Here is a 27,875-nt window from a genome sequence, read left to right as displayed (position 1 = left end):
AATAAATGGAAATAACGTCTTAGCAAAAGTTCAACTTTGATGATGGTGATTAGTATTAATTAAAATTATTGTGAGTTAGTTACCATACTACTCCATTTCAATGAAGGTATAAAAAATTCTCGTGTTACAGTTTTAGTTACCATACCTACTCCTACAAAACGGATTAGCCGATTTTGGTGAAATAGGTTTTATCATTTACTTTTATAACCCTAAGAGTGGACCACCCGAGCGAAACCTGGAAGGGCCTCTATAACTTGCAACATGTACTAAATAGGGGTTTAAGTTTCGTTTTAAAATCTGAAGTAGCTCCTCAATTCATGACACCAGACGCCCAGACTGCGGTGACCACTTCCCATCAGGTGGACCGAGGCCGAACGTCCATGTTATGCAGTCTAAATTATTTATTCATTAAAATATTGATAGATCGGTGTATTTATATTTCTGTTGTGTATTTAAAAATGTGTTTATATTTATATTTACATATTATTTAATAAATAAATAAAAACTTTTTATAAAGCTTTTATTTAAATGCTCCAAAAAGAAAAGAAAATATCCCTGGCATCCTTTATCTTATCGAACCATAATGATATCTATTATGGATAAAAAAACCAAATTATAGTCAATTCACAAAACAAGACGTTGCAGTGTTGGGGTAAGAAATTAATTCCGAAAATTTAAAAAGAAATTCTGACAGTATAAAACAGATTTATCTTTATTTAACAAAATCACTTATATTATGTCTTATCAAAAATTACATTTTATAATCACAAACTTGTAAAACTTACAAAAAGAACATTGTTCACTACATACTAGATACAATTTTATTCCCTCTCTCTACAAACATTCATTGGCAAAAACTGGACCCATATTGTTACGTTATGAGATAGAAATAGTGTTTAGTTATAAACAAGTCATACATCTTAGATCGAACTTACGAGTACACATATATGTTTTTGTCATTAAAAATATGTAATTTACACATTTTCAAATTAACATTGAAAACTGGAGATTTCTGAGACATCAACAATATTTCACAATCACAATGCAAAGTTTAAATGCAATAATTGATAAGTATATAAATTAATATATAAAGAATAAAATATATTAATAAATATAAATGTATTATAGTCATTACTGGGATTATCAACAATAGGTACAGTTTAATAATTCTAACGAACATCTCACCGTCATACATAAAATTACATCTAAAAATTAAAACTACTAAAACAAACAGGTCCCTAATTACAATTTCTAATACAAAGGCTCAGTCCATCGCTAATCCAACATTGGATACAATAAATGCACATACAATGCTTTTTGTGTCAAGCGTAAAAATTTCAAGTCACTATAATACCAAAAGTCCAACCTTATGATTGAGATTTGGCCAATTCATTAATCGCTTCACCTTTTAGCTGCGGAAGGCTGGATACTTTAGCTAATGTTGCATCTAAATATTTGTTATACACGGCCTTATATTTAGAAGTTTCGACATTAATTACTATTTTAGCTAATTTTCTTATTATAGGAAAGATGTGTTCGAGCGTGTACCCGGAGTAATAGGATACGGTGGACGTCCATACCTCTTCGAGCGTTTTGCTGGACAGCAAAAAGAGAGAGAGGCAGATGGCTGCTGCTGCTAGTTCTGAGGGTCGGTAGTGCGCCATCGAGTACTCCACAAGGCAGAGGTCGACGAAATATTTAGCCAGATGATGGTTCTTCGACGTTCCGTGAGCCGCTTTTACAAACCTGTAAAATTAATGCATATTTAAATGTTTTATTAGAGAGTAAAATAACAGCTTAGTCAATTAGAACAGAAAAAAAACATTCCTAGATATTAGTATCTATTGAACACTAATTTAAATATATTATTATTTATTTTATATTATATCCATTCTTTACTAAATAAGTTTCACAAATTTACTGATCGGATACTGCATAAGTAATTTTGTAAGCACAAAAACGTTTTTGAGCAAGAAAATTAATGATAGTGTGGATAAATGTTGTCCTCAAACAGAAACCGGACGATCGAAGACTGTTGGAAGCCGCGCTTAGCCTGGAGACCAGTCTAGGTCGTATGTGTATTCTTATACAAACATACATACACATACATAATCTCAGCATTGGTTATATGATTAAAATACTATGTTCATAATTCAACTAAAAAAATAGTTACCTTCTCAAAAAACTAAGAGGTATTGGCCTGGCTAAGCAGAATCCGAGTTTGGACATGATCTCCCTTTCGCAACGGAATACATCAGACTTGCTGTAGGCGTTATCGGTCACGTAGACGAAGTCGGCAACATCTGGCGCATAGATCTCCTCGTACTTGCTGGCTATGAACATCGCCGTCACTCCGACCAGTTGCAGCTGGTTCCGTTGAATATTTGGCACCGCCTGGCAATTAGATAAAATAAAATTTCATTTAGTCAATGGTTTATAACTATTTTTTACATACCAATAGTTGGTAAAATATGTAGGTTTTTCTTTTTTCTTTTTACACCAATTTGAATGTATTCATTTATCTTCATTATTAGATTTCACTGTATTGAGTATGTGGTATGCAGAAAAAATATTCACATCAGATTTGAGGTTCAAACACACAAAATCTACAGGTTTAAAATACCGACTTGTTTTACTTCTACCCCATAAATGAAACTTCCTTCCTTCGTATAAGAAAGTAGATTATTACTATAGGATATGTAGCTAAATGTTGAATGTACTGTTTTTTGTACCTGTTACAAATAGTTTTTTTTTTTTAATACATATAATATTTTGTACCATCTTGTGGAAGCAAAACTTTTACAAAAATTGAAGTTCAAATAAAATGATACCTGTAAATATCTGTCAAGAATTCCAATAGTTAGATGAAATGTCTCCAAAACCAGGGAAAACTGCCTCTGCACTTCCACCAACCAGTCTATCAATGTGGCTCTCATCTTCCCAGTGATAACAGTCTGTAAAATAAAAATAAAATTTTATTGTTTATAATTTTTTTATTTACATAGCAATTTACAAGCTATTGTATTTTACACACATAAATACTTAAATCATTTTCTAATAATGCCTTCGCATTCTAGTCTTTCTTGCAATAGCACAGACAACAAAAATTATAGGTACAACTTGCTGAGATGCTTTTGAATTAATGGTTATTGATGTTACAATAATACCCTTATTTAGACATAACAGTTAAAATATTTTTTCATTGCAACACTTGTACCTATTTGTATGTAATTTTTTTGGCATAGGCCTTGAATAATGTGTAGCAAACATCAGCTATTTGCATCAATTAGACACGAGTAATATTAAAATTAACACAAACCTGATTTTTCAAATGGTCTTGCTCGATTGGGTACTTTATTTCAAGTTCAGTCAAATAATTGTAAATATCTTTGATATATGTGGACATCAACAGTGGGCTTTGGTTGTCACCAGCATCAATATCTTCAATGTCATCTGGCAGCTTTGGTGTCAATATCAGCTTCGATGCTTCCTCTAATTTAGTGTGGTTGATTATACAAGTACTCTTTTCAGAATAAGTTGTGGTGTCACCCAATTGTAGTTTTCCTAATGACTCAGTTGGATCTTTTAGAATAGGCTTCACATCAATGTGATCTTTTCTTATTTCTTTCAATGTTGTCAGCTTACCGTTTTTCTTCTCTTGAGTGGTCTTCTTAGCTTGTATGATTATGTTTATGGATTCTTTTGTCTCATTTTGTCTGTTCGTAGTGTCCTTAAGCACAGCCTGAAATATCAACATGTAGAACCTTTTACCTATATGAAATAGAACAGACTAGGTATATTCTTGAGTTGTACAAATTAAAATGGTTTTAAAGTTTTAATTTGATAAATCCGAGGGCATAGTGCAGGTTTGCTATTTACACCTCACCATTTAGACGATTGGAAGTGAGACGCAACAAACCAATCACAATGTGCCATTGTGATGTAATGACAACCACATTGCAATATGATTGGTTCATTGTCTTATCTCGAATCAACAGTGAGAAGAAAAATGCAAACCCATACTAAGCCCTCTAAAATTGCTATCAATTGACAAGCCACCCTGACCTTAGGAAGATTTATATTGTCTCGAAATAAAAAGCGAGACACCTCCCATAGGTATAAGGACACATAAAAGTACTTATTTATTTCTATTGTCCTTTGCAAATTACAAGAAAAAGCCTGCAAGATCAAAAATTAAAATCCCGTGATTGTTTCATACCCTGCTTAAAGTGACAATTGCTTTATTAATAAAGACTTGTTACAAAAATGTATAAACACCCACCCGAGAGCGAGCCACAGCCCGTGCAGCAAGACCTGCTGTGCTTTCCTCTCTGCGCAGCGGTGGCCTTGATGTTGGCTGTATATTTGTCCTGCATGCCAAGCCAGTGTCCACCTTAGACTGCACATGGCTATAGTTGCTTAAAAAACAAAACAAAATTGATATTTTTTATTCCTACTAACAAAAAATTGGAATTGCTTTAACCAGTTCTTTCCAAGGGCTTCAAACTCAAGTGAGCTTTATTTATAGAATGCAGCTACAAACACAAAAGTTAACATTTTATAGGCACATAGTACATTTATGCAGTTTACTACAACAGACATGAAAATAATACCATACTATTTTCTGGACAAGATAATTATAATATGAAAAATTAAGTTGAAGGTAGGGTAGATTTGGGCTACGTTTGTATTGTACTTGAAGGTACCTGTAAAATAAATACCACTTACCTACGAACAAGGCCACGGTTTAGTGTTGCTTTTTTTTCAAACTCTGCTGTCGCTACGGCCACTTTACCAACAAAATTTTCTCGTTGAGCCTGGACGTTACTGTTTAGATCACCCAGCGCCCCACGCATAGTAAGGCCTTGCCTCTTTGCCGGCAAAGCCATACCACCCTTGATGTACACATTTTCTTGATTTTCTGTCTTCACCTGCATATATAAATAAGTTATAGGTAATTACAATACCAATGGTATTTAAAATAACAGAAAATATCTAATGAAAACTGAAAACTTACCGATCGTTGCCGCCTCACTTGTATATCCATATTGGTTATGGTTAAAGTATTTATGCAAAGATCACGTACACGAAAATGCAAGAACGGTGTTTGATTTAATTAAATGACAACGTATAGGTAACGGATTATTTCTTGTTCTACTGCTGCTCACCTGGCTACCGAACTAGCTTGTTGGTTGCGTGATGAGTTGTTTGATTTGATTGATTTTGAAGTAACGGACAAAATTTCAAAACCGAAAGCATTGCTCTGATTGGTTAATTTTGTCAAACCGGAAAAAAATACAGCCAGTTGTAATACTTTTAAATGGCATATAGACGATTTGTATAAAATAAATAAAGTTTATTTTTCTACTTAATTTTTAAATTATATTTTATAAAAATGAAGTTTGTTGTATTATTTAATAATATTATTTTAATAATAATATTACTTTTTGATCACTAGACATTGAGGGGAAATCAGCTGTTGTGACGTCATTCAACGACAAGTAAATTGTTTATGGATAGATAAGGCCATGAGCGACAGTCTAGTAAAGCAGCAGCTTTGTGTTGTCTCGTCGGTCAAACCTCGCCAGTGGATCACTGAAAAGCTACCGTCTTGTTGAACGACGAAACTTGTACACGGCAATCGCAGGTGGCGCATATCGTCATATTCATGATTGCTAAATTAAAAATAAGCAATCATGAATATGACGATATTCCTGATTGCTTATTTTTAATTTACCTTACGGTGGATGGATCTGTAACATAGGGTTGGATTTTGATAAGTTTATGTGCTAGTTTGGTTTGAGGGGTTTGAGGCATGCTTGATTGAAATAGGGAGTATTACTGCACATTTATCTCGCCAGAGTGCAGAATTGTATGTTAGGTACACAATGGGTGCACAAAAGGCAAAGCTTTTGTGTCTTTTGCTATGTCGATTAAAACGTTTATTTTAGAGTACTTTAATAATCCTTTCATTATGTAAGCATTCGTTTGTGAAAATATACAACAATGTAGCATATTCGGTTCGCGTACCTTAGTTGTACCAGTAACGCCATCTGCGCTGAGCTTTGCGAAATATGTCCTATTGTCACCATAAAAATAAATAAATCAGTTGCGAGATTTATTCGCGTAAAGAGAGTTCCGTAACTTGAACAGGCGGACAAGTAGTAAATAAATAAATAAATGAATTTTTATTTTGGATCTGATTTTGTGGCAATAAATAAGGTTTTTTTAAATAAGTTTCGCAAAATCTAACCAGTCAGACTTGTTTTGAAGATTTCAAATAATATTGTATTTTAAGATTTATTACACTTTTTAAGTTATTTTAGAAAATCTGAATAAATTATGCAAAAATCGACCGTTCCCAAATCTGAAACTGTTAAGCCTTGTTTTCGAAATAAATATAGGTACCTAATAATCAAATCTATAGATTATAGGAAAACCTATAATAAATCTACAAAACTTGTGGTTGGTTCTTGACACGATTTACAGAATTTTTTAAATGTTTTTTTCAAAAATACCTAAATTGTAGATGATGGATACACGCATACAAGCATTTTAGAAAATGTTTTAAAACACTAAAGTTGTTGTTGCCGATAATTATGTTGTTAAAAAAAAATGGTTGCCTGTAAAGTCGGTTTTACGGGCGAAGATTTTACGTGACAACGTCTTTTTACGCGCGGCAGACCGATCATAGTTGAGTGGGAGAGAGACGCAAGGCATTCGGCGGGCCTCTCTCTCGTTCGGTGACTCACTGTAACGTTACCGGGCGTTACACTTTTTCATAAGTGACTCCCAGCCGCAACCTAATTTAAGACGTTGTCACGTCAAAATAACGACGTTCATTTCATAATCTTAATGATAACGAAATGGCAAATATTGTTTTAGATTAATACCTCATTATGCCAGCTCAAGATCACAGATATAAGAACATTATAGTTTGCCGTATAGATTTAGAAAAGCCCCGCGCGGGGTTCCGGTTTGTCGAACTTTAGTTGTCATTGAGGAAAACCGCGCGCAGGGTCCTTCTAAATCTATGGGGTAAATGAAAGCTCTCATATTGCTTTCATACAATGCATTCGTGGGCATCTGTCTGAGTTCGCCGGTAGTGTGCACCCAGCTGGCATCAGTATTCGTAATCATGGTATTCGTGTGTAAACGATCATAGCTCGTAGGTGGATAGCCATATCCAAATGGGCCTTGTCTTTGCTTGCTTTCCAGCAATTTTATCTTTGGACTACCTACAATCAATGTAATAGGTAGTTAAGTAACACGGTACACTACTAATTCCATTGGAAATATACGTACTTCGTGTCCATGGAAATATATGTACTTTTAAAGGTACTTACCCACCTACCTAAATATTTTGAAATTGGGGCCGCGCGCGGGGCCCTTCTAAATCTATTGTTGAAATAATAATTCATTTGAATTATTATTTTTTTCCGATTTCAAACAACATATTTAGGTAGGTGACATGCGGCACGGCCCCGCACCGTATGTCACTATGTCATTCATTGTCAATGTCATTTTTAAGGATCACGAATAATACGATCTATCGAATGCGCATGTACAATGTACCACCATGTCACACACACACAAAATTTAACGAGCTGTGTGTTGGTTATCAACGTGGATCTATATAGTGAATTTTTGTTGTATTTATAACTTCAAACCAATCTATTGAAAGATAAATAACTTATTGGTGTTTAATCAATCCTACAGCCACGTATTTATTCAGATGTAAGACGTTTATATTGATATTTGTAATTCGTTTGTTATATTCCGGTTCGTTTTCTTCACTTACCTAGTTACCTACCTAATTAAATTAGAATACTTGCCACTTTTAGCATTTGCAAGCATGGTGCAGAAAGGACCACGTCCTTTAGTTCTCTGTGGGCCTTCGGGTTCAGGAAAAAGTACGCTGTTGAAGCGCCTATTGAAGGAATTCCCGGATAAATTTGGATTCAGTGTGTCACACACCACAAGAGCTCCTCGACCGGGGGAGAAAGATGGTGTTCACTATCATTTTACCACGAAAGACGATATGGTAGCCGCAGTACAGAGAGGTGAATTCATAGAAACCGCTACTTTCAGTGGAAACATGTATGGTACTAGGTAAGTGCTCTTCATTAGCTTTAAACAAAGAATTTCATTTGGCCATGTGCTCGTTGTGTTGGGGGCAATTGGCAATTTGCCCAAATACTGTTTTCAATATTAACATTGTTGTTTACCAAGTTTCATTTTTAATGCCTATCATTGGCTTGAATAGTTTTGTGTGTGCATTGTAGTAAATTTTGATGTGTCAAAATTCAACCAGTCAATATGGAAACTGTTTTAAGTTTGAGAGTGATGAAGACTAGGTCATGTCATGATAGCTAGCCAAGGCTTTGTCATGAGCAGAGCCACAAGCTGGTTTTATAGAGTTTCTGATAATTCCTGTCTTTGCAGGAATTTTATGATCAAGTTATTTTTTGGGTGTTGTATCTAAGTTGATTCATCTCTAACTATTCTGTTTTTAACATTTATATTACACAATATGAATTTCAGCAAACGGGCTGTTGATGATGTTCGTCGAACTGGCAAGATCTGTATCCTGGATATTGAGATTGAAGGTGTGAAACAAGTGAGGAACACAGACCTGAACCCCTTGCTTGTGTTTGTGAAGCCCCCATCCATCGAGGAGCTAGAGAGACGCCTACGTGGCCGAGCTACAGAACATGAAGAAGCCCTTCTAAAACGTTTAGAATCAGCTAAACGTGAAATAGAGTTTGGTAAATACTATTGTTGTTATTTATACCTACATACTAGTTATGCAAGTGTGCCATTTTATAAGCATGTGTGATCTGTTCCCTTTTTTGTTTTATTTTAATCAGGGAGTAAGTGGGGCATTTTGTTATGAAGTTTCCATTTATGTTGTGTTGTGGCAAACATGTATACAATATAACCTGCGTTAGCACATCATTTTTCATGATTTCATGCAGAAATCTAAAAGATGAAAGCAGTATAGTTCGTTATTATCTATTTCCAGAAGCAGTGGTGTTCTACATATACTTGGCAGACTTATCAATTTTCTTTTATATTTCCCTACATTATCCTTAAGAATAACTAAAAACTGTTTTTGTGGGTATCAAATAATATATGTTTATGCAGTATTAATTTGGTTGTTATCTTGTTCATTACATAAACATGCTTGTAATTTATCAAATGTCATTCATGATTATGTGATTGATTTGCACTTCTCTTAACAATCATATTACTTATACAAATATTGTTGTACTATATTATTTAAAAGCCTATCTGAGTTTTTGGTTTTTAACTTCATTATTCTACTAATATTATTGCAAAATTAACTACTATCCCCAATATCCCTTTTACAAATTTTTTGAAGTTGCCAGCTTTGTCTGCTGCATGAAGCAGCTATTTGGAAATCTATCCCTGTTGTTCAACCAATCTTCTTGAAATTTTATACACTACAGTCATGTACAGAAGGCCATAGAGTCCCTTTACAGAAAATAACTGCTCCCGTGCGTAATTCACTTGGGTGGAGTCGTAGGCAAAAGTTAAATGATAAAAAGTTTACTAAGATATTTACTAAATGGTTTTAAATTTCTCATGATTTCAGGTCAACAGCCGGGCAATTTCCACATCATGATACTCAATGATAACCTGGATAAAGCATACACTGAGCTCCGCGAATTTATTGCACAGAATGTGCAAATCAAAGACCAAGGTATGTTACTAAACAAGCCACTTGCATGAGTATTGGTATAAAAACTCATAGTATCCCAACCTGAGACCTTTTGACAACTGGTGGGCGTCGTTACCATTAGACAGACAACCGACTATGACCATGGTACATAACACCATGTAATTTAATGCATGTCATACTATATAATATCCATGTTAAGAAACACTGTTGATTCCAAATGCCAGTGCTGCCCTCTGGCGTGATTACATCATCTGCCTACCCTTATCCCACTTTATGTGAGATCGATACAGCTGCATGCATACTGCATGAAAATCCGTGCCGTCGTTTTTGAGCTTATCGCAGAGGACTTTGTTTTATAATATGTAAGGCTCCATTGCTCTCTTATATTTTTCTCCCTTTTCATAACGTGCCCGTACCATCTGAGCCTATTACTTTTTAATTTTCCTGTAATTGGATGACTTCCCCTTGCATAGTCATTTCTTATCCTATTCACAGTCACTCCACACATCTACTTAAATATTCTCATGTCCGCTACATGCATTCGCCTTTCATCCACATTACGAACCATACAAAACGACAGTCTTTTAGATGAGTAGATCTTGACTTAGTTTTAACATCGCAGAAATAGCAACGCGCATTATTCCTCCATTTAGTTTACTAAGTACATTTTTAGCATTATTTATAGATACTTGATACTACAGTGAATATGTACTCATATGTAGTAGTTTTTCCAAATAACACACTTGATAAGAAAGAATGACTTGAACCATGTTATTGTATTATCAAGATCTGTTTATTCCTGATATTAAGTGATGTGTTTTGTTCAAATAATGTGAAGTTTATTTCTCATTTTGCTTTTTATTCTTTAAACTTTATAAAATTAATATACAGTTTTACTTTGAAACCTGTTACTAACACTTATTAATATTTTTTTGTGTGTGAATTATATGATAACAAATAGTAATAATTTTTTGACAGACAAGAAAAACGACGCCACTAAATAAATGTCTGGTGCATGGAGTGAAGCTTGATTGCCGCCACCTTTCTCCTAGTCTTAAGGATGTGCCGTAGCTATAAAAGAAATTAACTTGGCATTTCTTACGCCTTTTGCCTATTTACCTACTTCATATGACATTACACTGAAACTGTAGTGTCCAAGAAGTGTAACTAAATGGTACTGGGTTCAAAAAGGTGCAAATATTTTGTGATATGGAGATTTTTGTTTCGAGATTTGTCTTTCGTCAGCAATGAAACTCATACGGGTAGAAAAAAAGAATATTGTATAATGGAAGGCAGGGATTGGAAATGCCGAATTAATTAGAAAGATAGGTTGTTCCTCAAAATTTTATTGTTGTAATATCAGTGTTAGATATAATTTTAAGGTATTGAATGCCCCAAAACAAAAAGCAAGAGTTTTGAAGTTTATCCAAACTACCTCCTAAGATATTAAGTGCAGTATTGATAATATAAAATATTATTTAAATTTTGGTCATTGAATGATCCAAACATAATCAAGTTTTTTGTTGGAGTGCTTATAATATTAAGATTTCTGTGTATATTTTGGTTCTATTAGATAACATATTGTTAAGTAAAAAATGTAATGGGTTCTTATTTCGATGTTAATGTAAGCTTTACTTATGTAATTTGACATTTATACAGGTGACTTTTTATACATTGGCAATATTTTGTCTACATGCTCAGTCTATGATTCTGAACAACTTTTAGTATGGGAGTAACTCCGAAATCGCAAATAACTCCGAAATCGAAATCCAGCTGATTTTTTTTTGCGATTTCGGATTTTTTTATCCCTGAATTCCCACGGGAGCGAAGGTCTGGGGTGCAGCTAGTTATTCATAAAGAAGTGCAGCCTCATGAATACAAATTCCCAATGAACTATAATGTCGTATTGTGAACCATTGATCTAAATAACTATTATAGTTTCAAATAGAAAACAAACACAGCGAAACAATAGTTAGTTGGGAGTTAAATAAATTAATCTTCCCAATGGCCTTGTTAGACACAAAAAGAGGTAATATTTTATTCTTTTATCATACGCGTTGTGGCGAAATCCGGGTCGAAAGAGAAAAGTGCTAGTTCACCCACGCACTATAGGGTCGCTGTGGCGTAACATACTAACCATAGACTCAATTTTAATATTCCATCGTTGTTATTTGACTGTTTAGGAAACTGTTATGATTTGGGTCATCAATATCTGTAATATTTAATACCAACGGCTCTGCTTCGCTCGTGTAAACACATAATAAATTACACACCTAAATCTTCCTCAGGATCCACACTATCTAATGGTGAAAACCGCATGAAAATTCGTGCAATCGTTTACGAGTTTATCGCGAACAGACAGACAGACGTGGCAGAGGACTTTCTATACAAAATGAAATACCTGAGTTGTGAAAAATGTATGAATCAGCTGATTTTGTTTTCAGTAGTCGGTAGATAAAATAATGCCTATGTTAAAGAAATCACCCTGTATATGTTGTGTCATACATTCCTTATATTTAAATCAATCATAGATTCAGACAGTTTACAAGAAGCGGTGCCAAAATTAACATTTCAGTATTGAAATGTAAAACCAAAATATGCGTTCTTCGGAAGCCTAGAAAATGAATGAAAATAATTGTTCTCTCTCTTTTGTTAGTTCCTCTTATCTGTCTAGAATAAATATAAAAAACTTCTAACTATCCAAAAATTGATGATGAGATTTCACACATTCCTTTTTAACATGTCTGGTCATTTGATAATGAAGGTCATTTCACTAAATAGCATTTAAATAGTTTTTTGAGAAACAATTTTATATATTTACCTACTTCATTATTTGATCGCACAGTAAAAAATTATTTACATAATTAATGTGTCAATACTCTTACTGGCATTAGTAAAGTATATACCCTAACAATAAAACATATTATAAAACACATAGAAATAGTAATGGGGGCTAACGACAGCGAATTCGCCGCTAGGGGCGCTGATGTTTGTTTTGTGTACCCGCAGCCGACCCATCTCCAGCACGCAAATCCCAGCTATGGTTCGTGTAGCTCCGATATGATTGTAGCGTCATTCGCAAGAAGCGCGGGAAAAAGGACAAAGCCGTGGAGAATATTTTTTCCCTTCTACACTACGATTAGCGGGTAATTTATAGAGTCCTTACAATTTTAGTACCTTCCACACTACTACTGTGGACTAAAATCTTTACCTGCCGTTAGCGCCCATTCCTTACTTGTTGTTGGAAGTAATATGTAAGAGCCTAAATAGGTCATGTATATTATAATACATAAAAGGATATAGAATATTGGTCTTATCGATGTTAACACTATGATAGAAACTATTTTCAAAATCTAAATCAGGATGTAAGATTGTATAATGCTACATCGGCATTTGCTTTTAATATTTTTTAAATAGATCTGATACATACCTACTTAGGAAATATATTTTTAACTTTTATAGTACTCTTACAAGTTTAGTAAGTACGGTAGAGAACTTAGATGTTTTTTTTCTGTGCAATGTTGTTTATAAGACATTTTAATGCTGTAGGAATCATATTATATTGTATCTGCAATCCCATTCTGCCGTTCTAAATAATAGGTATTATCATGGTATTATAATTGCAAAATCCATTTATGCATATAACCTAGGTAACCAATTCTAGGAGTAGTGCATTAATGATATGCAAACATAATTTCGGTGGATACGCGACCTTATACTGATAAAATAGGCTTAGTTTATTGATTATTTATTTCAACTTTATTGCACAGCAATACAATTAGTAAAAGTACAAAGGCGGACTTAATGCTAAAAGCATAATTTAATAATAAGAAAAGTTTAGTGAATTCAACATTTGGTTACATTTTTGGGCCCTATTATAGGAAGTTTTGGGAAATTCCATGTTTGTTTGATTGTTTTGACCGTGTTAATGTTATTGTTATAAAACGAAAATCGTTAAATTAATTAGCCTTTACTTTGTCGACGGCAGTTGGCAATGAAAATATTTATCCAGAATTTAATCGTAATTTTTTTTTTAGCTCTGCGTGGGCTGTGAATGAACACAAGACGAACAAAATTGCCGAAATTGCCTAAATAACCGTAAGACTATCAGCCTATTTAATTAGCGGGGCTTGATTCATTAACAATATCATCTTTATTTTGATGTTCTAAAACCATTCCATAAAAATTTTGCAATGCTGCAACGTTTCTTAATGATTATTTTTAATGTTTATTAATGATTATTTTTATGAAACAATATTGAAACTAATATTGTAGTAATTGGTGTCCTAGTAAGAGCACTTGTTTCTACAAATGTTATCTCTCGTGTTTTAAGCTAGTTAGTAAGTGCACGTTTTTTTTTGAAACGAGAAAAGTAAAATATATTTTGTTAAGATTGCAGGGAATTAGATAAAAGATAACATTTGGTCGGGAAATATTAGTTTATATTAGCAAAATATTTATGTATAAGTGTTGCGAATATTTATTCTATGATTATGAAATAATAATTGTGTATTATTATATCAAGACATTTTATTTCAACTACCCATTGTAGGTTTATGCTGCTGCTTAGTTTTCACTAGTAGTACCTACTAATTCTATGGTTAGTAACTACACAAGTCAAAATTATCTGCAGTCTTTCAAGAAAGCGAAGATAACGGATTTAATAAGAACATTACATTTTTTCCCATTGCAATACCAAATTGAATGATCAAGATTGGTTGGTGTTGGCAGCCAACAGGAGACAGCGCCCTCCGGACCTGCGTGGTGGGGTGGGGGGTCCCCACTTGCTTGTGTGGTGCTTTATTATTGCTTTCGATTAACTCAAAATGTTACAAATATGCTACATTGTTATATATTTTCACAAACTAATGCTTACATAATGAAAGGATTAATAAAGTACTCTAAAACAAACGTTTTAATCGACATGGCAAAAGGCGGCAAAGTTTTTGTGTACCTAACATACAGTGCTGTACACTGGCGGGATGAATGTGCCGTAATACTCCCTATTAGCTCAGAAATAGTAGGCATTGCCTATACTTTCCATAATGTTTGTGTACCTTAGTTGTACCAGTGCAGATGCACTGAGCTTTGCGCCCTAGCCCTAGCTAAGATAAAGAATATTAGCTGTTTTCTTTGTTCCTATACTTTTAGGTAGATAGGTATTATTAATAAAACAGTTTTTATAAACATTTTATTGTCAAGATAAAAATAGTCATAGGAAACATTTATTACTGTTAGTTAGTCACAAATCATGATCTCAGTAGATCAAGGACTTGTGTCTTCAAACTGACATTGACAAACCATTCCAGCAAATATAGGAATTGGAAATAATGACATCCCAACAATTTTCATAATTATATGACTTACTAATATTCGATTTATTAATAACACAAATAATGTGCAAGAGAGAAAGTCAATTCAGATTTCCAGAGTTTCATAGCACAATGCTGTTATCTTTATCCCACCTGTCTCGATGAGAGTGTGGTGGTGTATTTTCACAATCACCTGCCAGAGCTGAAGCCTTTGAAATACTTTTTAAGGAAATGCTACTCCCAGATGGAATTACTTTTGACTGTTTTGACAAAGACTTCAGTCTAGGAATATGTGATACTCTTGTAGGTATTTTTGTAGAGACTATAGTTTGTGTCTTAGGATCAAATAGGGTATTCGCCGACTTTGAACGAGTATGACTTGAGTCTTTATTTTTCATACAGGACAGTGGTGTTCTAACACCGCCACTACTGCTGGCTGATTTAGATTTTTTAGGCGTATCATTAATATCAGTGGTCTCATCTTCATAAATGAGAAGACCATCAGATTTTCTATCCTGAGGCTTGATACCATTCTGTCTCAGTTCAGCATTAGTGTTTTGTAGAACTTTAATCAATGTATCATCAGACATCTCTTCAACATTTTCAGCTCTTGTGTCCCCTGCTTGTGTTTTAGTCACCACAATAGGAGTCCTTTCAATTCCAACAGAAGGTGAACGGGGATCTACATCAAGAATTTTGAATAATGGAATATGTTTCAGCTCTTCCTTACTGTCATGGTAATTACTTGGAATATGTTCTTCACTATCTTCAAAATTTTCATATTCATTGTCAATATAATCAAAATTAGTCTCTAACAATTGTGGTTTTCTTTGCTCTTTCATTATACTTTGTCCGTTTGAAATATCTACTTCTATGGCTTCATTAGAAGCAGTTGATGACCCTAATGGTTCTTCGGTTTCTTTGAATGTATCATCAAGAGTCATATCAAACAATCTATCATATAAATTTTTAGGAACTACCAAATCTGCACTCTTTGTTGCCTCAATACCATTTTCATCTTCATCCTCATCTTGTCTTAGACTGGGACTGCCATAATTAACTTCATTGGGAAGCCGCTCTTCTGTTATTTCATCTACCTTAGTGGAAATTACTATTGGTGTCCTCTCAAAATCTTGTGTTGGTGACCGTGGATCATATGATTGCAAGTGATTTTTTATGACTGCAGAGAGAATTGGATTGTTGTGTATTAATTTTTCTTCTCCATTTGTATTCTCAAAGGTCTTCCGTAAGTCAACATTCTTAGTTATATTATGTTTGGCTCCTGGTTTGCCCTGTAATGAAATTAAACGTTCATCAAACTATGTACAACACAGGGTTATAAAGAGATTTTGGTGAAAACTATGTATGGTTGCATAATATATGCACTGATGCAGCCACGCAATTCCATAGAAAAAAATGTTGCATACATATATTACATTTTTCTTGAGACAAGTCTCTGTTTATGCAGAAGTAGTGTCTTGAAATATCCCATTCATTACATATCCCATACATAATTACATAATATAAATTCATTCCTCAAATAATTATTCATCCGTGAAGTAAAAAAAATAGCAAAAAAGAAATCTAGAAGAGCAAGACTTATTAAGGTAAATTAATTTAATGCAGCCCTACATATAATTTAGACCAGATAGTATGCATTTAATGGTCAGAAATATTTGTTGTAAATGAAAAATAGACAATAAAATACCTACGTACCTAAGATGTAACAAATAGATAAAATTAGAAATCTATGCAATATATAAAATGACCTCATCTATTATTAAACTACTTATTTATTAGATTACATAGATTCGTACATGTAAAGCGTACGTGCGTAGGAGTTCGGCAGCGCGGGAAGTTATCAAATTCGTTAAGGCAAGCCAACTAACAATGAGATCAGATAAGAATGCATAGGTACCTGATATCAATATATGTAAAAGGAATCTTACTTGCAAAGGAGTCCGAATAATTTCAGGAGTAGGAGATCTAGGATCAGAGTTAGCATCCAGGTCACTATCATTTTTTTGTACTTGAACAGGTCCGGCGGCCGTGTTGATTTTACTTGAATTGCTTCCCATTTCACCGATTTGGTTTTACTTTGTAATGTAATCTATCAATAAACCATGCCGCTACTTTGAGAAATAAATTAACCACGAAAAAGCTATAAATCCAAGTACCTAAATCACAAAACGTGAATGCTCAAAACAATCTAACGGCCAAAACTGTCAGCTGTCAGAAACTTGTTTCTATTTTCAAATCGATGGAGTGCGCATAGTGCACCAATGACCATAATGCTGCGCCCACACTTACCACAGATTTTTCATGTCTTAATAGGCTTCGCGCAGTTAATGCGATTCGGCACGTGATCGGTACGCTCATTATTGTATCGGCAAGTTCATTACCGTACCATTTCGTTAACATGGCGAGCAAATAAAAGTGATAATTCGTCGTATTTAATTAACAACCAGAAGTCTTTTGTCACACACATTGCCATTACGCACAACACGCAGATGAAGGTACAGCATACCATATGAAATATTTACTCATTTTGCAATCTTTCTTGCAATCTGCCGCTCAAATCAAGTATGTTTTGTCTCTTTTTGGCAATTTCAATAATATATAGCGCGGTAGTGACAAAGTGGAAAACATATTTCAGCTTAGAGTATGTTTTAACGTTTTAACTTTTTTAAAATCTATGCAGTGTTTGTGTATAATGTTTCGGTTGGGTTTATAAATACAGGCCTTCGTATGACAGAACATAAATTTAGGATAGTTCTCTGATTTTATTGGATAATTTTGACAGCAAATAATTTCCTGTCGAATTTGTCGCAGCAAATTGTTTGCCGGTTGCAGTCTTGCCAATGTCGGCATCGCGACTTGCAATAATTTGCAAGCAGCCTTGCAACCGAAAAAGAGACATACTTGACTTGAAGGTATGCTTGTATTGTATGTGGTATTACAGACAGATTATGCTACACTACTGGAGCTGTAAGAGATTAGGTTTAGGAACTTTGTTGAGAGTTGGTAGCCATGAATACAATAAAACAAAATGTTCTACTAAATAAATTATAACTATTAATAAATCTTAATAAATGTAAAAAAAAATAAAATACAAATAGGTACTTATACCTAAGTAGAATCTGTTAAATTTTAGTTGCTACTGTAAGAGTTAAGTAATTTGAATTAAAATCTTTTTGGCTGACACGTCAAGCGGTGACTCCAAACGCCTCTCCGGCATACAGCGGCAGTCCGGGGCGCCCATTTCCAACCTCGTTGGCATTTCATTCGACAAGTAGATCCTTCTAGAAGACCAGCGCCATCTGCAGTGGTGGCGCCCTTGCAGCTGATTCGCCCGTGTTCTGGCGGGAAAAGCGGCATACACCAGGTATGAGCAGAAGCTAAAAGAAAGAAGTAGGTGTAAGTATTTTCACTGCTTTATGTTATATAGGTAGTTCATAAAGTTAGCAAAATAAACATGAATTTTTTATCATCAATACATATAATAAAACAGTAGAAAAGAAATCCTGTACACTGAATAAATTTACGTAAAAATAAAATTAGGCGATAAAGTCACTGCAACAGAGTAAGAATTTGAAAAAAATATCTGTTTGTCTGTATGTTTGTCTGTTGTACACGCTCATCTCGGAACTACTTACTGGACGGATTTGAATGAAAACTTTTTTGTTATACTATTAAGCCTGGGCAACATATGGGATATAAATTATTTTGAAAACTGGAACACCTGATGGAGAATAATAATGGTACAGCTAAACTATAGGAAATCTTGAAATAAATCTTAACAAAAGTTATTCAGCCTGTTGAGCATTTTCTGTACAGTTATATTGTGGGTAGAAGGGAAGAGTAGAAGGTCAACATTCTCGTGGCCAATCACGAGAATGTTGACCTTCTACTCTTCCTTGAACCATTAATGAATCGTTCCAAGGAACTTTCGTTGCGGGTGATATGTCCAAACATTTTCAGGAGTCGTACTTGTACAATCGATGTCTTTGTTTGATACGAAGCTCTTGTAGAATGGAAACGTTTTTGCGATGAGCAGTCCATTTAATCCTCAGTAACCGTCTCCAACACCACATTTCAAGGGCGTTAATCTTTTTACGATCTTTTTGACGAATCGTCCATGTTTCAGGTCCGTACAGGAAAATAGGGAAAATTAAGCATCTCATTAAACGAACTTTGGTGTTTTTGGTTTTGCGGCGATCTTTCCATATTTTCGTGAACTTTTCCACGGTCGATCGTGCCACGGCACATCGTCTTTTGATTTCGTTTTCACAGCTTCCGGTATTTGTGATTGTGGATCCCAGATAGACGTAAGACTGGACAACTTCACAATTTGCTATTACCCGTAAGTCCGGTCGATTGTTAGTCTTACGATCCACTACCATCATTTTCGTTTTATCCCGGTTTATCGCCAGGCCAAAATCAGCACTAGTTGTCTCCAGAAGTGTAAGAAATCGTTCTATGTCTGCCAGTGACGTCGCAAGGAGAATGGTGTCATCTGCATATCTCAAGTTTGATATTGAGCGACCTCCAACTGATTTCAGTTTTCTAGAACTATCCGCATTATATACTCGGTATAGATATTAAACAATAGGGGGAGAGAATGCATCCCTGTCTGACACCGGGCTGGTTTTTGAGGCTCACAGAATTGATACCGTCCACACGGACCGCACCCGTACCGTCTTCATAAAGACTTTTGATAAGAAAAACTAAATGTATAGGTACAACCATTATTAATGGTACTTCCCAAAGCTTCCACCATTTTTACTTTACGAAAATCCACAAAACATATAAATAGTGCGACATTGAACTCACGCGCTTTTTCTATAATTTGTCTTAGGTTGAGAATCTGTTCACGGATTCCCTTCCCCTTAACAAATCCAGCTTGTTCTTGCGCAATCTCCCGGTCCATGTATGCATGTAGCCTCGTATTAAGTATATGAAGAAGGACCTTACTAGCATGGGATATCCGGGATATTAGGCGAAAATTGTTACATTTTTTGGTTGAGCCTTTTTTGTGGCAGATTCATTTGCCCAAGTAAGTTTTGCATCTTGCAGTGCTTTATGGAATGCCTCTTTGTTTACAACTTCAATGCGCCTTGATATTTTCTTGGTATTTGAGTTGCGCAATTTAATTTTGAGACTGCCCACGAGAAATTCATCATCAGAGAGACAGTCAGCTCCGGGCAGAGTATGGGCGTTAAATATCGGGCGTTAACTATAGTAAGATTGTTGTCAGCGGCAAATTGAATGAGGCGTTCACCCCTGTCATTGCGTGTGCCCAGCCCGTATATTCCCAGTATGTGTTCCCAGTATTGGAGTTGGTTAAGAATTTATTTTAATAGACATCATTCTCTCGTTAATAGGATTATAGCCAAGAACGGAACTGTTCCATAGTTTGGGTATGACAATAGCCACTCCAGCAACTGTTTTCACTTCCGGAGTAATATATGGTGTATTTCCCTGTGTCAAAGTGGCCACTATCCCCCCAGTGAGTTTCACTAATGCCAGTTATTGTGGATTTACATCTATCTAGCTCACTTTACAGTTTCTTTATCTTGCCTTCCTTGAGGAGACCAAGTACATTCCATGTACCGATTGGAATCTTATAGCGTAGTTGTATGGTTTTCCTTCCGGTGGTGTGTGATGGTATGTGGTAATGTTAAATGTTTTAAAATTTGAAAAAGTAAAATAATAAAATAAAATGATAGCGCGGCCGTAGCGGTAGAAACGCTCTGAGAACAACCCAAGTAGGTAAATACTTTACCTTTACAAACTGGTAAATTTCCAGACCATTTTTTGCCCCCTTCGCACGATAATGTTTCCGGACCATGCAACTCCAGTTTGGTATCTCTGCAGGTAAAATTGCAGTTTTTGTTATTAGGCTCACAATGAGCAATCAATGATTTAGGAATGGTACAGGTTTGAAGCACTACGTTGATCTGCATTTTGCACATTTGTAAAGTCTGTAACAAACAAAGATAAAACCACTTGGTATTGATATGATTATTTGGTAATATATAGAAGTAAAACAACGGCGAGAATATTTCTTTTATCTATGGTCGAGACCTAATGTTACTCTAGCAAGGTATTGGTATTTATAGCGAGGTTCTTGAGTGATGGTGCACGGAGAGGAGTAAGGAGTGGGATATGGTAGGAAATTCTCTAAAATAGTGTCTATATAATATCAATATTTAGATATTTAATGGCGATAAACAGCGAGGTTTTGGCTGTGACGGCTGCCCTTTGTATCGCGAGGCCCCGCATGGGCGGTGGCCCACACCGTCAACGCCTTACTCCACCTCGGTAAGCGATAAGTAACAAAATTACTCAGCTTCAATGTATTCAGCTTAGGAGACAATCATTGTAAGCCCTATTTATTGCGAATAAATAAATTTAATTGAACAAGACAGACGTGATCTAATGGGGTAAACCCTGTTTGTTTGACTTACTTTGTAATTTTGAACAATTTTCCCGACCACGACATGGGTGCCTGGTTCTAGCAGCGATCCAAAATTAGGACCGTACATGTGAACAAAGCGGACGTTTCTCGGAAGTCTCCTACTGTGAGAGCATGACTGCAGCCGAGGGAATTGCAGCACGACGCGGTCGGAGCCGGGCTTCGCGATCAAAGTCCTATCGTGAGGGCATCTTACGCAGGGAGTTTCTGAAATGATAAAGTTATACAGGTCACCCTATACCTATACATTTTTTTAAAACCAACCAAAGCAGCAAATTAATTTTCTTCCAAATTTCGTCATATAAATTAATAAAAAAGTATTTCTTTTCTCTTCCATGGCCGATGTATGGATAGTGTTGGAAGTTGTTTTATTTCCTGTAATGAACAATGACTGAACATAACATTATGTGTTTAAAAAAACAACCTTCATATTGAAAAATAACTGGTCAAGTGCGTGTCGAACCACACGCAATGTTAGGGTTAAAATTACAGTTTCCTAATAATAGTGTCTGACCTAAACCGGTGACAGACGAATGGGCAGACATGATAAAACTATGGTTCTTCGAAACCCTAAAAATCAATACCTAGACCAATTTTAATGTAATGTACGTATGTAACGTACATATACCTAATGTAATGTATTCAAGTATTACCAAATTAAATTGTTTATATTTCTTGTCAAAACTTTGTTTTCAGCGGTTTTCAATGACTCGAATACTTTTGGAAGTGAGTTTCAGTTAGAGTTGCACCCATGGATTTAGTAAGTATCGGAGTATCTACTAATTCCATGGTGTGCAACCATGGAATTAGTAGGTATTCCGATACTCAAATCGTCGAATCATCGATACGTCAAATTTGACGTTGCTTTTAACCGCTGACCTTTAGACAAAATGGCGTACTTTGTGTTTTTTGTTAAAGTTCACGTCAAAGTCAACGGTGAAACCCACCTGGGACTTATCCTTGCTAAAGGTACCCAGATAGAGATAAACCCAGAAAACAAAAGATTGCGATTGAACAACTAACCCTGATTAATCACGTTATATTTGATGCTATCCTGCAAGTTCGGGTCGAAAGTTCTTATTCTTAGACGGCTCATTTCATCGGGGCGGATCACTTCCCTCCCAGGATAGATGTAAGAGACTTCATTATTTAAGTCTTTCGGAGCAATTTCTTGAAGATACTCAACAGACTGGTAGAAGAGGCGCGGGTCTTCGCGGGGCTCGTAGAACTTAATTGGTTTGGGATCCTTGTGCAAGAGGGGATCATGTAGATGGTGCATCGTCTGCCGCGTGGATGATAGCTGGCTGCTACGAGGGTCATTATCATTTTCCCGGCTTGAAGGAATTATGTCGTTTATTGAACGCCTTCCGTATATGTTAGATTTGTGAAATTGTTCCTGGGGGACAAGCTTTAATCTGAAAGCATACAGATACAGATTACCCACAGTATGACGTATCTAGATAGGCCCTTGAGTCGCGAAACATAGAAGGCCTAAAATAAAATTGAGTAATTTAATTTATAAATAAATTCTTCACTGTGCATTGATAGATAGTGGTAAGTATGACTATGACTTACAGTACTGCAGGTAGGTACTTGCTATAATGTACAGTTTAAAAAACATCGGCTTAGTCACATATCTATAGCTAAGATACACTATACGCAGTATAATAAACTGAGGGCCATGTTTTCACCACTTTACCTATATATGTAGTGTAAATATTTACGAAAACTTCTGTTAGCTTTCAAACACCAAGGTATGCAGTTTGGAATCAGTATCGGAATATAGGAACAAGAATAGAAATGACGTGGGATGAGCTATTTTCATCCCATCTTTGATATTGTTGTGAAAATATTTAGGATTTACGATATTTACTGTCTATCTATCAGGGTATTATATAGCAAAGGAATAATAGTTTGTATGAGATATGGAAGACCAACAAAAGAGATCTTCATTGCAATTAGATCATTCTGATTGATAAACGATTTATATTTTAATACTGCCTACACAATCCATTGATGGTGTAAGTACCCTTAGATTTAGGTACCCTAAGATATACCACTGTTAAAATGTACGACACTCACCGTCACACACTAAGCCTTGTATCATTGGTCCGATCTACAAACACAGAAATGAGTACATCACAGAATCACCAGTGATCACCTGATTACAGGATATAGGTATCTCCGCCTGTGGTTCTGATCACATGTGTAAGTAATTGTCCGCGCGAGGAATCGAAGCCCGGAACTGATAGCGAACGGGCGTGGTTGATCACTACGCCACGAAAAGGGTTAAGTACATTTAGTATGAATAGGCATCTGGCTATCACACACATATGCTATATGCATCTGTACAAATTGAAATTGAGGTCAATTGTTGAAAAGCGTTATTCACATTGCATCTTGACGTTTCGAGCCGGATAAATTACTTTATTGTATCACGACTGTAAGTACTTATCTCTTTTGTATACCTAAACTGATTACATATTATGTATTGAAGCAAATATAGCAAAAAATGTTTGATTCAAAGGATAATGCATTCAATGCACAAAAATTTTGTACAAAAACTATATGTCATTTTGCGTGGTGTGCCATGATGGTACTCTAGCCCATGTTCAGTGCGAACTCGCACCTATTACCGCGTCATAAAGATTAATGCATGGTAGCTTAACATAAGGTTTACTGTAAACAGGAGCAGAAACTATTGTCAACTAACATAATGAGATTCCGGAGAATGGTCTGTTATTTAATATTCTGCATTTGCTAGCGTTCGTGTAAAACTAATTTGCCATAGTGACATTGAACCTTAGAAAAGCAATGTCGTCTGTTATTTAGAGAAATGATAGCTGTGTTGCACTACGTTCTGTGACTCGAGCCCAGTGCCAAACCTCTGACGTCATAATACTAACCTGTTGATGTCTATGTCCGGATGGCGAGCTTCGGAGCTTCCTATAAAAATGCAAAAACAGCATTACTTAATTTAATTCATTGGCATCCTATCGTTTTTTTTAATTTTAGGTTTTTCAAGGAAGTTATGTTACTTTTTTGGCGGGCACTGCATCACTAATTTGCAATGTTATTTAAGAATAAGTGGATAAATGCGATTGACGATTTATCTTCGCATGTTTCCGGTTACGTTCAGGATTGTGACGTCTAGAAGCCCTAGAAAGAAGAAGAACTTGAAATTTTGAAGATTCGGAGAATTTTACAACCGGCCGCCTTAATACGGGTATAATCATAAACAGTAAAGTACTTAATTGATGAGCAAGTTATAAATTGATGAATCAATAATGAAATAACTTGTTGTTTATTCAACTGACCGGTTATTCAATATTCAATACTTAGGTACTTATACGTACTTACACAGCCAACTCCATAAACTGTTATTATACCGACGATCTACCAGAAATATTGTTATTCTAATGATTTAATACACCTGCACAACTCGAATATGCATTATAATATACAAGCTATATATTTTTTTTTATTTTACATATATAATGAAAATAATCGTTATTTTCTGAAGATGTGCGTACGTGTGGCGTGTCGTTCCGTCTCAGTATAGGACCACTCCATATTCTCCCGTGGATGTCGTTCGAGGCGACTACGGGACACACAGCCTAAGTAGCTGATAGACTAAATAGCATTCCCAAGGAGGATCGACGTCAGGCAGGCGGCCGGTTGTAAAATCACAGCCGAATATTTTAAAAAATGTTTTTTTACGCTGATCCTGGGCTTAGCGTCTTGACTACTCATGAAACCTAACATGCAGAGATGAAAGTGACTATAAGAACGTATGTAAATTATAACAAAGGGGTTCGGATAATTTTGTATGGATCTGTGTCGTCTTTTTTTTCAGCGGCTATATTCCTACTTAGGCAAAATTTATTGCCATTAAACTTTTCCATGAAAGGTAGGTTATGTAAGTGTTAGAAGCCTCCAGTATACAAAGACTGATTATACAGGCTCAGAGGTAAGTATTAACCTATGTTATATTTTTCCCAATATTTGAAATGCGTTGTAACTTACGAATAATAAAATACGAAAAGCTTTAAAAAACATTAGGTTAGGGTTAAGTATCATCTTTCCAAGTGTCTAAAAATGGCTTATGTCTAGCTGTAACGATTTGATCATTGTTTTTTTTATTACAAAAAACTCTTATGATTTGCATACATTAAGTTCTTATTTTTTTTTCTTTTTGTTGATCTACTTATGTTAGCATATTAATAAGCAAAAACGTATCGTAGGAGGACCTGTGTGCTAATGAGTAGTTATAATATTACTTAATGTACCTACTTATTTAGCTTATTTCCTGGTTGAAGTATTTAAGTACTTTCTAGCCTGAGGCTGGGGTATTATGTAATCTGTGGCTTAGGTATTTTATTATAACCTATTTTCAAAAAAATATTATATCAGTATTTTATTATAACCTATTTTCGAAATACTATTTTCTCAACAACGCGTTCAAGTTGAAAATGAAATAAATATTCGAGCTTTACCCTTTTTCAGCTGTATAAAATGATTCTTATAAGTCAACATTATCAAAAGGTCATATCTTTTGATAATTTTGATTTATAAGTCATTTTGTCCATTTATTAAAGTGACGGCCAATACAGATTTAGTAAAGTGCACGAAAATATAAATTTTACGGAACCTCAGATGTGTTAATCCTAATTTTTATTTTTTATATTATATTATATATTTTTTTTATTTTGAGCTATACATATATGTAGCTTACTGACAATCCAAAACCTAGTGTACCAATATTAAAGATTCCTGAAAGCCTTGGGGTTAATCCAAAACCTAGTACCAATAGAATTCCTGAAGGCGTTATGATCGGGAGTGACACGGGTCTCATAAGACAAATACAAACTAGAAGATTATAGCTTCAGTTTTCAGACAAAGATTTATTATCGCTTAATTTATTTATAGTTCCCAAGCTAAGCTAGTAGGAAATCAAATCAGAGTGGAAATCCTGTTTGTGTCGACAACATTGATCTAAAATAATCATGCAAATCACTCTACTGTAAATGATCTACAGTACCAACTAGGTACCTTTTTCTAATCACGCATTTGTTTATTTCGTCAGCAAAGGTATGCTCTTTCATCCGAGCGCACTCATGGTTTCTTCCTCAGCTGTAGTGTCAGAGCCCAGGATCGGCTTTCCTACTTTTTCTTCTCCACTTCGCACGGTCTTCGACATCATTAGTAGTCAGACCATTAGCACGCATATCCTCCTTGACAACATCACACCAGCACCTCTTGCGTTTGCCCCTTCTGCCAGGCACGAGCGGAATTTCGTAGGTGCGTAATTATGTCCATAGATAAAAGAATAATGTCTAATACCACTGTACATACAATTTAGTTATTGTCGCTCGTACTTTTAATGATAATACCATCAGTCAGTAAACCATAGATACAATTAAGAAGTGTCGCACTAATACCAATGATACTAGCGATAATATGGTGATGTCCAATGTTAACGATGAGTCAACTTTCATCGCTAACTACTTACTTCCGTAAATAAGCTAAGGTAAAGAAGAAGGAAAAGAGTCATCCAGATGAATGGATAACCCTGGTTTCATTCTCCTAACGAAATAACTATAAAATACGGTGTATGCTACACTGTATTTTGTAGTTATTTCGTTAGGAGAATACCCACTTCTTCTTTGCTCCTGCACTGCATGATAGTTTTTGTAAAAAATTTTTTTATAATGTTCATTGTATTGTTACACTATGTATGTATATTGTGAAGTAAGTACTTATTTATTTTCTAAATTAAAAGTACACCTACCTACTACTATTTAAGGCATTAATGAAACACTTTCAATATCTTACACAATAAAAATACGATTAAAAATATACAAAAAACGTGCTTACCGAAAAAACCAATAATTAAAAAATAATACAAAACAGACATCTTGAGGGAACCATTGGTTTAAACAATGAACTGAATGTGAATAAAATTTTCTTCTCACACGAACCAAACTGCAGATTGTCGCGAAATTCGCGGGCACTGCCAAACCAACTGAACGCGGAAAGCGAGCAAAAACCACTAGTCGGTTGGCAATGATGCGTGGGAAGCACTCATGCTCGCCCAGTCTTCATCTTTAACTGATATTATTATGATAACTATGTTTATGAGACTCACTTTTTTATATAAATTTCCCCGTTTCTCGCAGACGATTGCCATTTTTCATAGTTTTATTGGAAGTTTCACGATAATTAAAATAAATCAATTTTTATTTTTTATTTGTTCGCTTTATTATCTGTATTGTTGTAATGCGGAACATATATAGTCAAACATAATACTTGTTCAGGACAATCTCTAGGATCCTCTATATCCTAAAACTATTACAAAAACCTATAACAGTATTAGTTT

The 27,875-nt window shown here is 35.0% G+C and overlaps 4 protein-coding genes across 8 annotated transcripts; 1 reads left to right on the top strand and 3 right to left on the bottom strand.

The window, feature by feature from the left end:
* Positions 1 to 696: 696 nt before the first annotated feature.
* Positions 697 to 5,229, bottom strand: CycB (Cyclin B). The gene is made up of 7 exons (XM_053754647.2): positions 5,018 to 5,229; positions 4,729 to 4,931; positions 4,283 to 4,418; positions 3,320 to 3,742; positions 2,832 to 2,954; positions 2,174 to 2,394; positions 697 to 1,746 (listed from the first exon to the last, which is right to left on the bottom strand). Exons 1-7 carry the CDS (start codon positions 5,045 to 5,047, stop codon positions 1,368 to 1,370), a joined length of 1,515 nt encoding a protein of 504 aa, XP_053610622.1. The 5' UTR covers positions 5,048 to 5,229; the 3' UTR covers positions 697 to 1,367.
* A 2,334-nt stretch (positions 5,230 to 7,563) lies between these two features.
* On the top strand, positions 7,564 to 14,226 carry LOC128675331 (uncharacterized protein). 3 transcript variants are annotated; one of them, XR_008405267.2, is made up of 6 exons: positions 7,570 to 7,737; positions 7,845 to 8,112; positions 8,545 to 8,768; positions 9,620 to 9,727; positions 10,685 to 12,852; positions 13,744 to 14,226. XR_008405267.2 is itself a non-coding variant. In XM_053754674.1 (5 exons), exons 2-5 carry the CDS (start codon positions 7,856 to 7,858, stop codon positions 10,708 to 10,710), a joined length of 615 nt encoding a protein of 204 aa, XP_053610649.1. In that variant the 5' UTR covers positions 7,564 to 7,737; positions 7,845 to 7,855; the 3' UTR covers positions 10,711 to 14,226. The 3 variants fall into 3 exon arrangements, 2 of the variants coding, with proteins under 2 accessions (XP_053610649.1, XP_053610660.1); XM_053754674.1 differs by having other exon boundaries at positions 7,564 to 7,737; positions 10,685 to 14,226; XM_053754685.2 differs by lacking the exon at positions 10,685 to 12,852 and having other exon boundaries at positions 7,569 to 7,737.
* Positions 14,227 to 14,883: 657 nt separating this feature from the next.
* LOC128675328 (uncharacterized) lies at positions 14,884 to 17,260 on the bottom strand. Its single transcript, XM_053754660.1, has 2 exons — positions 16,968 to 17,260; positions 14,884 to 16,310 (listed from the first exon to the last, which is right to left on the bottom strand). The coding sequence occupies exons 1-2, from the start codon at positions 17,094 to 17,096 to the stop codon at positions 15,141 to 15,143; spliced, it is 1,299 nt and encodes a 432-aa protein (XP_053610635.1). The 5' UTR covers positions 17,097 to 17,260; the 3' UTR covers positions 14,884 to 15,140.
* An 810-nt stretch (positions 17,261 to 18,070) lies between these two features.
* On the bottom strand, positions 18,071 to 27,587 carry LOC128679592 (uncharacterized). 3 transcript variants are annotated; one of them, XM_053761940.1, is made up of 6 exons: positions 27,374 to 27,587; positions 24,403 to 24,442; positions 22,520 to 22,911; positions 21,489 to 21,703; positions 20,804 to 21,002; positions 18,071 to 18,416 (listed from the first exon to the last, which is right to left on the bottom strand). In XM_053761940.1, the coding sequence occupies exons 1-6, from the start codon at positions 27,411 to 27,413 to the stop codon at positions 18,202 to 18,204; spliced, it is 1,101 nt and encodes a 366-aa protein (XP_053617915.1). In that variant the 5' UTR covers positions 27,414 to 27,587; the 3' UTR covers positions 18,071 to 18,201. The 3 variants fall into 3 exon arrangements, with proteins under 3 accessions (XP_053617915.1, XP_053617925.1, XP_053617932.1); XM_053761950.2 differs by lacking the exons at positions 24,403 to 24,442; positions 27,374 to 27,587 and adding an exon at positions 23,579 to 24,327; XM_053761957.2 differs by lacking the exons at positions 24,403 to 24,442; positions 27,374 to 27,587 and adding an exon at positions 23,072 to 23,510.
* Positions 27,588 to 27,875: the final 288 nt, after the last annotated feature.

This window comes from Plodia interpunctella, chromosome 2 (assembly GCF_027563975.2).
Source record: "Plodia interpunctella isolate USDA-ARS_2022_Savannah chromosome 2, ilPloInte3.2, whole genome shotgun sequence".
NCBI classification, from domain to species: Eukaryota; Metazoa; Arthropoda; class Insecta; order Lepidoptera; family Pyralidae; genus Plodia; species Plodia interpunctella.
The sequence above is the reverse complement of the archived record's forward strand: the minus strand, read 5'-3'. Positions and strand labels throughout refer to the sequence as shown.

What these genes read in the sequence shown, in the direction of transcription:
- CycB (XM_053754647.2), bottom strand. Translation starts at nt 5,047, where the DNA reads ATGGATATACAAGTGAGGCGGCAACGATCG. An exon ending in AAGTGAGGCGGCAACGATCG is followed by an intron (nt 4,932 to 5,017) that starts GTAAGTTTTCAG and finishes TTATATATGCAG; the next exon opens with GTGAAGACAGAAAATCAAGA. An exon ending in AACCGTGGCCTTGTTCGTAG is followed by an intron (nt 4,419 to 4,728) that starts GTAAGTGGTATT and finishes TTGTTTTTTAAG; the next exon opens with CAACTATAGCCATGTGCAGT.
- LOC128675331 (XM_053754674.1), top strand. Translation starts at nt 7,856, where the DNA reads ATGGTGCAGAAAGGACCACGTCCTTTAGTTCTCTGTGGGCCTTCGGGT. An exon ending in GGAAACATGTATGGTACTAG is followed by an intron (nt 8,113 to 8,544) that starts GTAAGTGCTCTT and finishes TATGAATTTCAG; the next exon opens with CAAACGGGCTGTTGATGATG. An exon ending in TAAACGTGAAATAGAGTTTG is followed by an intron (nt 8,769 to 9,619) that starts GTAAATACTATT and finishes TCATGATTTCAG; the next exon opens with GTCAACAGCCGGGCAATTTC.
- LOC128675328 (XM_053754660.1), bottom strand. Translation starts at nt 17,096, where the DNA reads ATGGGAAGCAATTCAAGTAAAATCAACACGGCCGCCGGACCTGTTCAA. An exon ending in TTATTCGGACTCCTTTGCAA is followed by an intron (nt 16,311 to 16,967) that starts GTAAGATTCCTT and finishes ATTTCATTACAG; the next exon opens with GGCAAACCAGGAGCCAAACA.
- LOC128679592 (XM_053761940.1), bottom strand. Translation starts at nt 27,413, where the DNA reads ATGTCTGTTTTGTATTATTTTTTAATTATTGGTTTTTTCG. An exon ending in TTTAATTATTGGTTTTTTCG is followed by an intron (nt 24,443 to 27,373) that starts GTAAGCACGTTT and finishes GCATTTTTATAG; the next exon opens with GAAGCTCCGAAGCTCGCCAT. An exon ending in AAATTTACCAGTTTGTAAAG is followed by an intron (nt 18,417 to 20,803) that starts GTAAAGTATTTA and finishes TCTTTCTTTTAG; the next exon opens with CTTCTGCTCATACCTGGTGT.